Here is a 13,232-nt window from a genome sequence, read left to right as displayed (position 1 = left end):
TATTTATTCTCAAGTGTGAATCAAAGGAAAGACCAGAAGATGCCTGGATTTGCCTCCTTCCTTGGAAGGAAAGGATAGATCCCTGTCAGCAGGTGTGCCAGCCACTGCCACCCTTCAGCTCACCAAGTAGCAGAATGTCCAGTCTGCTGGCCAGGGCTGCTAGGGTCTTTATTAACTTTTTGACTCAGTAATTTTATTAAATAATCTAAGGACCATGTAATAGTGTTATTTTTACTACGGTATTGATTCACATTTCAGAATTTATTGCTTGCATATTATTTTAGCAACATATAACCTATTAATATCCCATATTTTTCCTTTATATGAAGAATGCAAGTATCTGAAACTAAAATCAAGCACTCACCACTTCAAGGCCATCCTAAAAAGGAACTAAACTCATATATTAAAGTATCTACTCAGTCTAATTCTTTTCTTTTTTTTTTTTTGGCCAGGGCTGGGTTTGAACCCGCCACCTCTGGCATATGGGGCCGGTGCCCTACTCCCTTGAGTCACAGGCACCGTCCAACTCAGTCTAATTCTTAATGTTGTTTGAATTACTTAATTTACTATAATGTTATATCTAGTCTTGATTTTATTTTCTAGAGTTACCGAAATTAAACTAGGCACATGAAACATTTAGTAGTTTAAGGAGTAACAGAAAAATAGAGGATTTCGCTGTATTCTATAGTGCATGAAAAATGCAACCACTCTTATGTAATACCTAACTCTGCCTGGGGGCTAAGAGAGAAGCAAGAGCGTTCTTCAGTCCCCACAATCGCGCTAAGGTTCTCAATTGCATCATGACCTCTGCAACTGGGCAAGAAAAACAAGATTCAGATGAACATTTAAGTCTAAATAAATGTCTTGGTATGGAACTCAGAAAAAATACTCACATAGGGGTAATTTTTAATAAGAGAAATAATGGTTAACTCAAATTCAATTTTTTGGATGTAGAAAGAGAGCGTTAGAGATTAAGTAAGCTCCTAAGGGCAAAAGCTGGGTTGTATTTATCATTCCTTCCAGACAGCCTCAGAATGTAGGACGCAAGTCATTACTGGTGGGGTGCCTGCATTTTAATTTTAGTGTTAAGAGTTTACTTCCCCTTCTCTTACTGTATTGCATTAGGATGGGGGAAGTTCTTGAAATGAGAGGTAGAGCTAGGGAACAGTTAAAATTATTTCTACTCTAATTTACGTTAATTTGTAGGATAATTGTTTTTAAAGAATATAGTGCATTTATTTCTAAAATGATAACCTCCCTAAGAGATATGACTATCCTTCTTGTGACAGATTCTTTATCACATCTTTGTAAAGAACAAAAAAAAAAAAGAGAGAGAGAGAGAGAGAGACCATGTTACATAACACAACAAAATGGAAGCCCTTCTGCTTTATTCTATTAAAATAAGTAAATAAAAAACAAACAAACAGAAAACCAGTGTGTAGTCAGGTCCTCTTGATTTGTTTGCCTTTCCCCTTGGTGACTGACTGCTTTCACCAAAGGTAGAAGGCACGCACTTTTGCTTCATCCTCTGAAATAACATTTGACAGCTGTTCAACACCACAGAGCAGTATTACATAACAAGGCAGTTCAAGAGACAAAAAAGAAAACTATACTGAAAATGAGGGTTCCGTGAGTGGGCTCGGAGTTAGACAGTATACACTTTTACCACCACGGAAAACAGTCAATGGCAAGGACATGGTAAGGATTACCACCACTGAAATGCTCAGAGGTTTCCCCACAGTAAATTTCTGAATCATACATACCGTACATACATACATATGTATGTCACAAGCAGTGACCTTCTAAGTGAGTGTCTGTGTGGGAGAGAACTGCCCTTGCCACGGAGTCTGAATTCTTTTGGGAGAATGTTCTTAGATGTCAAGTATGATTCCTCCCCCGCTTCTTTCTTTTCTCTCTTTTTTAATAATGCCACCCCATTGGAAACATTTTTTAAATAACGAAGTAATTTCAATTACTTTGAAAGGGTCAATTCTGAGACTTCTGGTCTTATTAGCAACTATAAAAAATATGTAATGCAACTGAGTTGCATTAGATGAGCTCTTTCTTGAGCTTAAGTATGCTTTTTTAAAGAGCAAGTCCAAGCTGGATTTGACGTCTTAGCTCCAGAGAAAGGAGAAACTTTCTACTTTTTACAGGCTTCAAAAATAAAAAACAAAACAAAACAGGTATCTTTAAAGCAGTCTTGAAACTAAGGTAAGAATCACAACTGATCCCACAGTCAGCACTTTCTGGTTGTACAGAATTTGTTCAATAAAGTCATGTTAAAATTGAGAAATAACTGGAAGATACAAATAAGAAAAAAAGAAAAATAATATGCTTGTTTATGCAAATCCTTGAACAGACCTACTATTCGCTTTCAATCGATATTAATAAAAAAGCAGGAACAATGAACTTGACTTAGCACTCAAAAGGCATTCTTAATAGGTCAATTTGTTTCTCCTGAACAAATCAGAGGCATCTTTGGAGATACGAGTTTAAAATCTCAGCCATTTCTAAATAGCGTGCATATAATTTTTTGCTTGGGAATCCAAATGGCTATTCTTGTAACCTAATTTTATATATGTAAAAGGTTTCATTTGGTATCATCTTCCTGATGAAAAATTCTGTAAGGCCAGTTGTACATCATGCAGAAAAGAAACTGAGGCCCAGTAACCTGCATGGATTCTTGAGGTTCGTAAATTGAGGATGTGGTTAAAACTAGATGCATATATGATTTCTGTTTTCAAGGAGGGGAGGGGACTGCCTCAATTTCATTTTAAATCAAAGATATTGTTTAAAAGGTAAGGTCTTAAATATGTGTAAAGAAAAAGATGAAAATGCTAATTTGCCTTGAACAATTAGCAATCTTTATAAAGCTCATACATCTTAGAAGCATATTTTTACTAAGTAATTTCTCTTTTATTCCAAAATGATCTGAAGATCATAAAAATCTAATTCTTACTATGGAAAATGCCCTGTATACTAGGGGCTTGGCATTTAGCATTTGAGTAAAATACTGCTGTTAAAAAATTAGGAAGAATTGCAAATTTGAAATGAAATTACCTAGTACAGAACCTGGTGCCTTCTATGCTGAGCAAATTAATAAATAAATGTAGAGTAAACTAATAAATAAATGGAAGGCAGGGTTTCTAGTTTCATCACCTTCTGAAACCAAATCATTGTCTTTCTAACATAAAACCTAATGATATTTTTTCTAAGTTAAAAATATTCATGTCTCAAGAACTGTATGTATCGTAAAGTTGTCTAACTATTGAGAAGTTACCACAGAAATACCAATGCATCTGCCTACTAAATGTAACTAGTTCTCCTTATGACTGACCTCACATTGTTTAGTGAATTAGATTGCAAAGGACAGAACTTGAAGGCCTTATATCATGGTATGGAAAGATCTACACACAGCCCGAATGAACACACCTTATCATCTCGAAACAAGATTCAAGTACAGTTGATAAACCATATTAACACAATTAAAACCTACATACATACACATACAAGGTGAAAGCAAATATTCAGAAAGTGGAGAGAAGCTGCTAGTGTCAGCAGCCTCGACAGTCCCAGGGTAGCCATCCTCCTTCCATCATGGTCAATTCATTAACAGAGGAGAAAAGACAGAAACTATGGGAAATGCAGACCATCTGCTCAATCCAGATGCAACAGCACAAGCCTTTATATCCAAAGCTTTTTACCAGAAATGAACAGGGATAATATCTAATCCTCTCGTAAAGTATCCAACAAATAGATTAGGCGTATTTGCAAAATAATGCCAAAATCATTATTAAATGAGATCTTTTTAGTGTAAGTCAAGATTTTACCAGTGAGTACACATTGATTAAACAGAACATTATAACAGCATTAGAGAAAATAGGGTTGGACTTCTTAAATAAAATCAGGCATAAAACATTTTAATAAATACCTGAAGTAGCAAGAACATTTTAGGCAAGTCATCCTACTTTTAAAAAGTCATCAGAAAATACTCCTTTAATATTGTGTACTTCAAGTAATGTGCATTTCTTATAAGAAAAGAGTAAAAACAAATATTCTTACCTTGAAATTATGAACCTTTTCATATTTTGGAATTTGCTCGTTTTCTTTCAGAGTTGCTCTTCTAACAAGTGATGTCAACTGCGAATAAGCAAAGAGTTTCAGAGGTTGCCAGATTGTTACAGACGACTTTGGAGAACCCAGTTTCATTCCCAAGGCTGCAATCAATAAATCTTGCTGACGGCCCTCTTGTTTGGATTTGTGAACTGCAGCTCTATTACTTTTCCTCCCCGACCAAGACTCTTTGGATGGCATTTTGGAATTCACAGGAAAGAAAGAAAACCTGTATTGATCTATGTCTGTCGATGTAGTCTATTCAGCTAACACACGAGCATTCTGCCAGGCAGCACAGAACCCTAACCTACAGAGAGCTGCAGAGAAACACCACGGAGAGGTGGAGGAGGAGGATGAAGCCCTTCATAAACAGAGGTCGGCTAACCAGGCAAATTCTTCTTTCTTCTTTTTTTTTCTTAAAGGGATCTATATTTAAGCTTCCAAAAACTTGAGTCTGAACAGAAATAAAAAGAGTCGATGCTAACATACAAAACACTAGGCATCTCTCTTTATCCCTCTTTAAAAGCCATGCAATTTTGACAAATGATACATTTTTAAAAGCTTTATTCTCTGTTCAATATATTAATGTCCATTCTGAATGAAAGATGCCTACATACTGCCTGCAATCAGTTTCTAGCAGCAGACAATCTGTGAAGCCCCAGGCAGGGAGGGGGGGGCGGAGGGGAGGGATTTGACGGGGAAGGCTGGATTAGACTGGCCACTGTAAAAAAGGAGATAGCCAATGAAAATCAAGCAACAGTATTTAAGTACTGTATTCCTCAATTCACTGTCTCTCTGTTTCTCCCTCCTCTCATGTAAGATTTTCTTGCTAGCTCAAGACAAAAAAAAAAAAAAAACAGTGGGAAGATAATGAGCAATGAATGAGTCATGCATTATTACAAAATGGATTTTTTTAACCTATTAAAACCAGAGGAACATTAACATACAGCACTGGGTTTTCAGAGTAATGAACCACTGCCGGTAAATTACAAAAGGCTGATCTGTAGGCATCCTTTGCATATGATGGACTGAAGTTAGATAACCAAAACCCAATTTTATTAAAGATGAGCAAAAACTGATAAGCATTTTGATGAAAAAGGAAAGAGTAATCAGGTATCATACTATTTTCATGTGGAACAAGGAGCATGTATGTACCATTGCTAATACCACAGAATGGTCAGTTTTGTCTAGGTCCTGTGAGTTTTGTTGTGGGTCACACTTAATAACAAAACCATTGTTTTAATTCTCTAGTCTTGAGATTTTTTTGCTTCACAGAGCTGAGGTCAGGTCATAGTAGGATAAGGTGACCAGATTTTAACATTGGTAAAGTGGGACACCATTGACGGGGTGGGGGGGTATTCTTAATTAAAAATTTGGTCTATATGGAGCAACAAAAATTTTCATAGAATGCAAAAATAGTATTGTAATATATATTTTTTAAATTTCAACATAAGTACAATTTACAAATATATTTTAAAAAATTATGTATAGGGTGGTGCCTGTGGCTCAAAGGAGTAGGGCCCTGGTCCACCTGGGCAACCTTGCCCAGGAGGGGAGTAGGGAGTTTACATTAGCCTTTTCATTTCCAAATGAATTTACGTTAACCTCTTCATTCCCAAATGGAGTTACATTAACCTTTTCAGTAGCTGAAACCGTATATTCCCTTCCTGTTGTCCCACCGTTCCCTAGCTTGTTATGCATTCTTTCCAAAAGTTGAGACTTTTTAAAATGCTGCGGGATACAGGACAAATTGTTAAAAATCAGGACTGTCCCACCAAAAGCGGGACGTCTGGTCACCTTATAGTAGGAGCCAGTTGGGAATAATTTCTCATTTTATCATTTCCAGATAAAATAGTGCTCCAGGACCCTTGGATATGTATGTGTATATATACAAAGGGGGCTGCTAGATAAGAGACTCAAAGGTGCTCTATTTAGGGCAGTCGCTGCATTTTTTGGTAAGGTGCTCTAAGAGGCTTAAGTTTCTCATTTTGGTTCTCTAACCATCTCCCTTCTGTTTCTTTATGCTAAGGTAATTAAGTGCAGTCCATTATGATTCTAATGCTACACTGTATTTAAAGAATCCAGAATTCTGTACTTAGGTGGTTTCAGTACATTTGCTGGTGTGAATAATTAATCTTAGATTTCATCATCAATAGGGGCAAATAGCCCCTGTAAATATTCTAGTTTAGTCCTTACCCTATGCTATATTTGAAATATGACTGATTTTCTAAACATTCCCAAATTGTGTCTATTTACTTGAATCTATAGTCCCCTTTACTCTTTTAAAAACGTTTCCAAAAAAAGAACCAAGTTATAGTTATACCTACAGAAGTTTTAATTTCATAAATTCATACTCTTAGATAGAGCCATAAAATGCTCCCATTTCAAGAGACTGTAATGGTAAAAAGCTTCCTTGTCTAACCTCAATTACTTTTTGGTTGAGACCTACATATTTTGTCATGTATAATAACTAAATATATATATAATTATATATATATTATATATATAATAATATAACTAAAATATAAAGGCCAATCAATGCTTCAGATATGTACAGGCTAAAATAAAGTTTATCTAATTCTCAGCAGTCACTGGAAAAAAAAAAAAACAAGACTTAAAAAGCAAATTGAACAGCAATTTTTTTCGTCACCAATGTTTAACGCCAAGTTACTAAAGAAAACAATCACGTGTGCAACCCAAGTAGTATTTTTTCCCTGGGTATTTTTGATCAAGGTCTTATATTAAAATTCAAACAAGGATGAAAATATCCACGGTAGTTATTCAGAAAATTTACGGCTGGGTAAAAGTGAACATTCTGTCACTGCGAGGCCAAGTCTACTGTTGACTCTAAGGAGTTCTACAGTCTTTCCTGAGTAATTATTCTACTTAATCAAGAAACATGGGATTAATTGCAATTTGGGCACTATCTAGGGCAGTAAGGAAATAGAAAACAACTTAGTGTAAAAAAGGTCTTAATTACTCTCAAGTAGCTAGGATTTGGTCACCCTTATGCCTTCAACCTGGTGGCAACAGAACTTCTGCATTAATTTTGGGGAGGAGCTTGCAAGTCACAAAAACTACAAACTCCAAAATTGAGAACCAATACCAATGTTCTCATGTTTCAGACAAAAGTATACCATTCCTTACCTACCTAGACAGTTATCAAATCTATTAATTATGACCATGATTTATTAGTTATTGAGTACTTATGTTCCAGGAATCCAGCTTAGCACTTTGAATCCCATCAAATCCACAGATAAGCCCTCTGAGGCATTATTAAAATTACCCTAATTTTATAGTTTAGAACCAAGGCCACAGAAGTTAACTCCCCCAAATGGCACAGCTACTAGGTGGTGGGGCTGGGCTCTCAAACACTATGCTACATCCACCCAAGTGAGAGAATGAGAAAAACGATGGAATCTGAGGGAACTTGTTTTTTTCTCTTTGGTTCTATTTAAAAGGTTTCTCTAGTTACTATTTCCTTTCAATTTTGAAGAGAAGCAATAGATTGTAAGATGGAGTAACAAAAGACAGTAAGAAAAAGTAATACAGCACTAATACCTTAAACTACCTAAAACTAATTCCTTAAGATCTCAAGCATGCAGGACGTGTAGCAGGAAATGCAGACCCCAAGGCTCAGTTCAAACACCCCTCTTTCATGAAGGCTTTGATGATCTGTGCCCACTAGATGTGATCTCACCCACTTAGGAACCTTAATTATGAGACAGATTGTGTTCTACTGCATATCAGTTACCTAGGTAGCTGGTTATACAGAATTGGGTTTCATACATCTTTGTATAAACCTTGAATCTGAAATAGTAGCTTACACAAATAAAGGTTCAATATATATTTGGTTAAAGAAAATGAAACCAAATGAAAGTAGCTATTTTTATTGGAGGGCAGTGTGGTATAATAAATGAGATATGAAGGGCAGCACCTGTGGCTCAAAAGGGCAGCACCTGTGGCTCAAAAGGGTAGGGCACCGGCCCCATGTGCTGGAGGTGGTGGGTTCAAACCCAGCCCCAGCCAAAAGAAAAAAAGAAAGAGATTTGAAATCAGAGAAACTAATGTTTGAATATTGACCTTGAGAGATTTGCTTGGTGCCTTAATTACCTTTGAATATTGACCTTGAGAGATTTGCTTGGTGCCTTAATTACCTTACTTACATACTATCTACCTTATAGATTACTGGGAAGTTTAAAGAAGATGAAATATAAAGAGACGAAAAGACTGTCTGCAGACAGTAAATGCTCCATGAAAGATGACATTATAAGGGTGCTCTACCAAGTATCAGCTGAAGAGTATGCTGTGTAAGTATAAGGCATAGGTTCCAGTCTTCAAGGAGTCTGTAATCTGCTTTTGGTCAACGCCACATAAGCACGCCTGGAGACTCCTGCCTCTCCTTTTGTATCACAGCCTCTACTCAATTTCACACATCTGGATCTAATCTAATTTTCAAAAGTCATATAATGACATGCACGTTAACTGAGGAAACAGGGTTGGGAGGGAAGTGAAGAGTGGCAAGGAAAGGGGATTCTCCATACTTGTTAGGGAGCCAGGAAGGCCGTCTGATGTTTCACACGACTGCCCTATCTTCACTACCATCCTGGGAGGTATGCTGCATAACGGTCACTTTATAGATGAAGAAACTGGGGCTCACCCTGAGTGACTTGCTCAAGGTCACACAGTCAGGAAGTGGCAAGTCTGAGATCAGAATCCCCATCTTTTGTCTCCAGAGCCTGACGACAACTCTTTCTGCTACTTTATGAGCAGATAAACACAAGGTGCCAGGGACAAAGTGCCCTTCACATTCTGGCTCTACAAAACAGAGAAAAATGGTGAAACCAGGTGGGGCTATAAACTGGCAGGGCACATATCCTACAAGGTCAACAGAAACACCAGTGGGACCCAGGTTTTTATTCTGACTGGCAGTCTATGGCTTGTCTTCAAGCGTAACTCTGCCCATCCTCAACACTGATGTTATTTCCACAGGTTCATATGAATGAGAGAGACTGGCCTGGAAACAGGGAAGGGCAGTGGGCAGACCCCCAGTCCTCTCTGTGTGTACCTTTGTCCATACCATCTACAACAGAGAGGACTAGATAAATGGTCGGTGTGGGGTGTGAGGAGTAAGGAACAGGAGGTGAAATAAGTGACCTTGAAAAAGAATAGCCACTCTTTTTTCAAATAAAGAAATCCCCACTGACCCTACTACTCTGTTGTTTGTTCGGTAATAATACTGGTTTGGTGCTGAACCAGGCTCTCATTTTCACCAAGTGCAGTAAAACAGGACATGTGGGCTCTGGGGCCTGACAAAAGTGCTTCCCTTAACCCTTTCATTTATTAGCTGTGACATGTCCTTAGTCAAGTTACTATTTCAGTCTTTGTTTATGTGTAAAATGGATTAAAATACTACATACATTTATTAAGAATGCAATGAGGTAATAGGCAGCAAATGTTTTGCATTGTTTCTGGCACAGAAAGAATGAACATTTCCCCTCCTTTCCTTCTGTATCCAAGGACCTGCATTTACAAGATCACGGTTAGTGTAAGGTGTGACTATGATATGGATTAAAGACCCTAAAACACTACCTTTTGCAATGTGCGCTTCGGATCAGATTATTACCCAGTGTTTAGACACATTGTAAGCATCACTGTTCTGCAATTTTTGCCGTATGCTATTCCTGGCAAGTTTATAGTTAAGAGAACTTCTTTTTTTTTTTTTTTTTGAAACGGAGCCCCAAGCTATCCCCCTGGGAAGAGGGCCATGGCCTCACAGCTCACAGCAACCTCCAACTCCTGGGCTCAAGTGAGTCTCCTGCCTCAGCCTCTCAAGTAGCTGGGACTACAGGCGCCCGCCACAATGCCTGGCCATTTTTTGGTTGCAGCCATCATTGTTGTTTGACGGGCCCGGGGTGGGGATTCGAACCCTCCACCTTAGGTGTATGTGGCTGGCGCCTTAGCCACTTGAGCCACAGGTGCCGAGCCGTTAAGAGAACTTCTCTATGCTCAAACTGAGTGATCCCATCAAATCTTGTTTACAAAAAAGGATCTTACCAAGCTATTCAAAATGACTGATTATCCGTTCTTTTCTGTAAGCATCTATCAGGTATACCATAGGACCAAGACTTAAGCCAAAGGACTAAATCTCCAACTACTGAATATCAGGACCTATTCATAGAAAGAGGGTTCTCTAGGCAACTGGAAGTACCTTATGTAACAGGAACAGCCATCTCCTTCGCAACGTTATAGTGATACCATAGACTCACTACCATAATGCTCTGGTTAACTAAACTAAGTCAACATTCTATCCAAAAAGTACCACAGAGGAATATGCTAGCTGGCGTGGCCTGGAGGCTTGGGGAGGTACTGAATAACAAAATTTACTCTTGGGTAATTAAGGTTTCTAGTTCAGGTTTAGCAAAATCTGCAATTTCTATATAATCTTCAAATTCAGGTAAAAACAACACAGATTTCCTGAAATATCCAGGACCAAGCTATAACATAAAAGTTTGTGAATTCAAGCAAACCTTACTCTAGCTAGATACATAGGTTATTCCTAACCTTTGTCTCCTGACTTATAACTTGTAACCTAATTATTCTCCATTACAGCCAAGAGTGGAACATATCCATTAATTAACTGACAAGTGCATGGCATTGTACTACTAAATGCTTTACATGTACGAGCTGTCAAAAACAAATAAGGTAGATACATAATTCTCCCTTTATAAATGAAGAAACAGCAGCTCAGAGAAATTAAGTATCTTGCCTAAATGGTTACCTAACTAATATCGGGTGAAAATAAGACTTAAACCTAGGTCTACCCAATTTCAAATTCTGTTGTCTTTCTTTTAGACTATTCTGCCTCTCATATTATCTATTGTTAACATGCAACTGTGAAAGCTTATCATTTGAATAAATTCCTGGATCATTTATATTCTAATACCTCTCAGATCACTAGGCCTTTTAGTACTGCTATGTTTGAATTTATAGTTATCTACCAGATTCAACACTCAAGCAAAAATTTCAAATGCATTTTAAGTCAAACATAAAAGCCTTCTGTATCAGAACTCTATAAATTCCTTACGTTATATTGGGATAAATAAACTTTCATGTTGCATAGAAAACTCTTAACATTCTGCCAGGGCTATAAATTTTTATACTACTGACAACACACACATCATAATGCCTAACTCAGTCTTCAATACATAGCTTTTCTATTATATAATATCCATCTAAGCAGTTAACAGTAGGCACATCAATGCATTCACTTCAGTGTATAATAAATTTAAATTACGCTATACTAACATGGTCACTACCAAATGTTGTACACTCTAGTATGTTCCCTGACACACTCCCATGTAATAATAGTGCAACATAAGACATCTGAAAACACAATGCAAACAAAAGAGCCTCATTTCTGTCAAGAAACAACAGAAATCTGAGAGATTCTCCAGGAGCCAGTTGTGAGGACGCTTCTTCACTCTCCATGAAGAACACCAGGCCCAGAGAAGAGGAGGCGGCGTGGCACACAGCCTGGTTTCCAAGTCTGGTTCTTACTGACATCAGCCAAGTTACTCAACTTTTCTAAGTCTCAGCTACACTAAATGAACTCTATGGTTTTCTCAATATTTTTAATAGAAATTCAAAAGGAAAGAGGGATGTGCTGATAAACTGAGGATGATTACATCTTCACACAGTTATCTCTGGAAACAAAAATAAAAAAAATCAGGAAGTTGGTAAGAATGGAATCAAAGCAAGTAGAACGGATTAGATGAACTGAGTATTTAAGGCACTGAGTTAAGACATCTGCTGACTCCTCCACAGTTAGATCAGCTTCCAATACTCAGTGTCCTTAGTGGGGCTACCTTCCTTTAGATCAGTGCTTGGATGAACGTAAGAACTTCTACCTCTTTCAGTCTCCTTTTTAGGTGGTTTTTCTTTATGATTTTGCATATCTCTGCCCAGATATCTTAGGTGGTGATCTTAAAGTTAATTCATAAAGCAGTCTTACTTTTTTATTTACAAATTCTTAAGAGGGTGATAGATTGTAGCCCTGATATATTGATAATAATTTATAGAATAAGTGCTTTAGGGAGAAAATAAATGAAAGATGTCCCTATTCTGAATTATGTGAACACATTAATATAAACAAGAGTAAAATATCCTAATCTAACACTCGCCAATATGTGGCCACTGGCAGAGATGATTGTATAGTGATAATTGTTAAGTCTTCCCTGGTTCTTCCTAATGAAAAGCTGAAACTTCATCTTAATCTCCCCATCCCCACCCCTGCTATGAACCTGAGAGGCTACTTGGGGAAATGTATCATTATGTTTTACTTTTTAATACCTATTACCTGCAAAACTTAAACACTATTATTGTTCTCTAATAGAGAAGGTAAAATTGGAGAAGTTCAACTACTTTATCAACAATTAAAGACTTTAAATCCAGTGCAACCTCTTGAATCATCGATGTTTTTACTTTTTCAAAATGTTTTTAGGGCGGTGCCTGTAGCTCAGTGGGTGACAGGTTCAAACCTGGCACTGGCCAAACTGCAACAAAAAAATAGCCAGGTGTTCTGGTGGGCGCCTGTAGTCCCAGCTACTTGGGAGGCTGAGGCAAGAGAATCGCCTGGGCCCAGGAGTTGGAGGTTGCTGTGAGCTGTGTGATGCCACAGCACTCTACTGAGGGCGCCAAAGTGACACTCTGTCTCTATAAAAAGTAAATAAATAAATACAATTTAAAAAAAAATGTTTATAGATATGGGTGGCACCTGTGGCTCAAAGGAGTAGGATGCTGGGCCCATATAGTGGAGGTGGTGGGTTCAAACCCAGCCCCGGCCAAAAACTGCAGAAAAAAAAAGGGGGGGGGGATGTTTTTAGATGTAATATACATAAAGAAAATAGCACATACAACTAAAAAGCAGATTCATGTTGACATCATTGGAAGTGTTTATAGATTTTAAACTGTCCCATGAGGTGATCTCCAGTGACCGCACCTCGGTGAGCATTTTGTATTTTCTCATTTGACAGAGGCAATGCAGCACCTGAGAATGAAAGGCAAGTGTTGCATCTTTAGTTTCTTGTTCCTCTAGTGACTTCTGTTTTTTTTTT

At 37.6% G+C, this 13,232-nt stretch overlaps 1 protein-coding gene across 3 annotated transcripts in view; it reads right to left on the bottom strand.

The window, feature by feature from the left end:
- The window catches only part of CHN1 (chimerin 1), a 202,860-nt gene that overhangs the window by 52,108 nt on the left and 137,520 nt on the right, over positions 1-13,232 (bottom strand). For 2 of the 3 annotated variants that reach the window (XM_003791504.2, XM_023514174.1), the window contains exon 7: positions 4,066-4,143. The exons of the other annotated variant lie outside the window; for it this stretch is intronic. In XM_003791504.2, coding sequence (XP_003791552.1) covers positions 4,066-4,143 — 78 coding nt within the window. The remainder of the gene's footprint in view (positions 1-4,065; positions 4,144-13,232) is intronic. 3 annotated transcript variants of the gene reach the window in all.

This window comes from Otolemur garnettii, unplaced genomic scaffold, assembly GCF_000181295.1.
Source record: "Otolemur garnettii isolate 467f Iridium unplaced genomic scaffold, OtoGar3 scaffold00048, whole genome shotgun sequence".
In the NCBI taxonomy this organism is placed as follows: Eukaryota; Metazoa; Chordata; class Mammalia; order Primates; family Galagidae; genus Otolemur; species Otolemur garnettii.
This window is presented reverse-complemented; position numbering and strand designations above follow the sequence as displayed.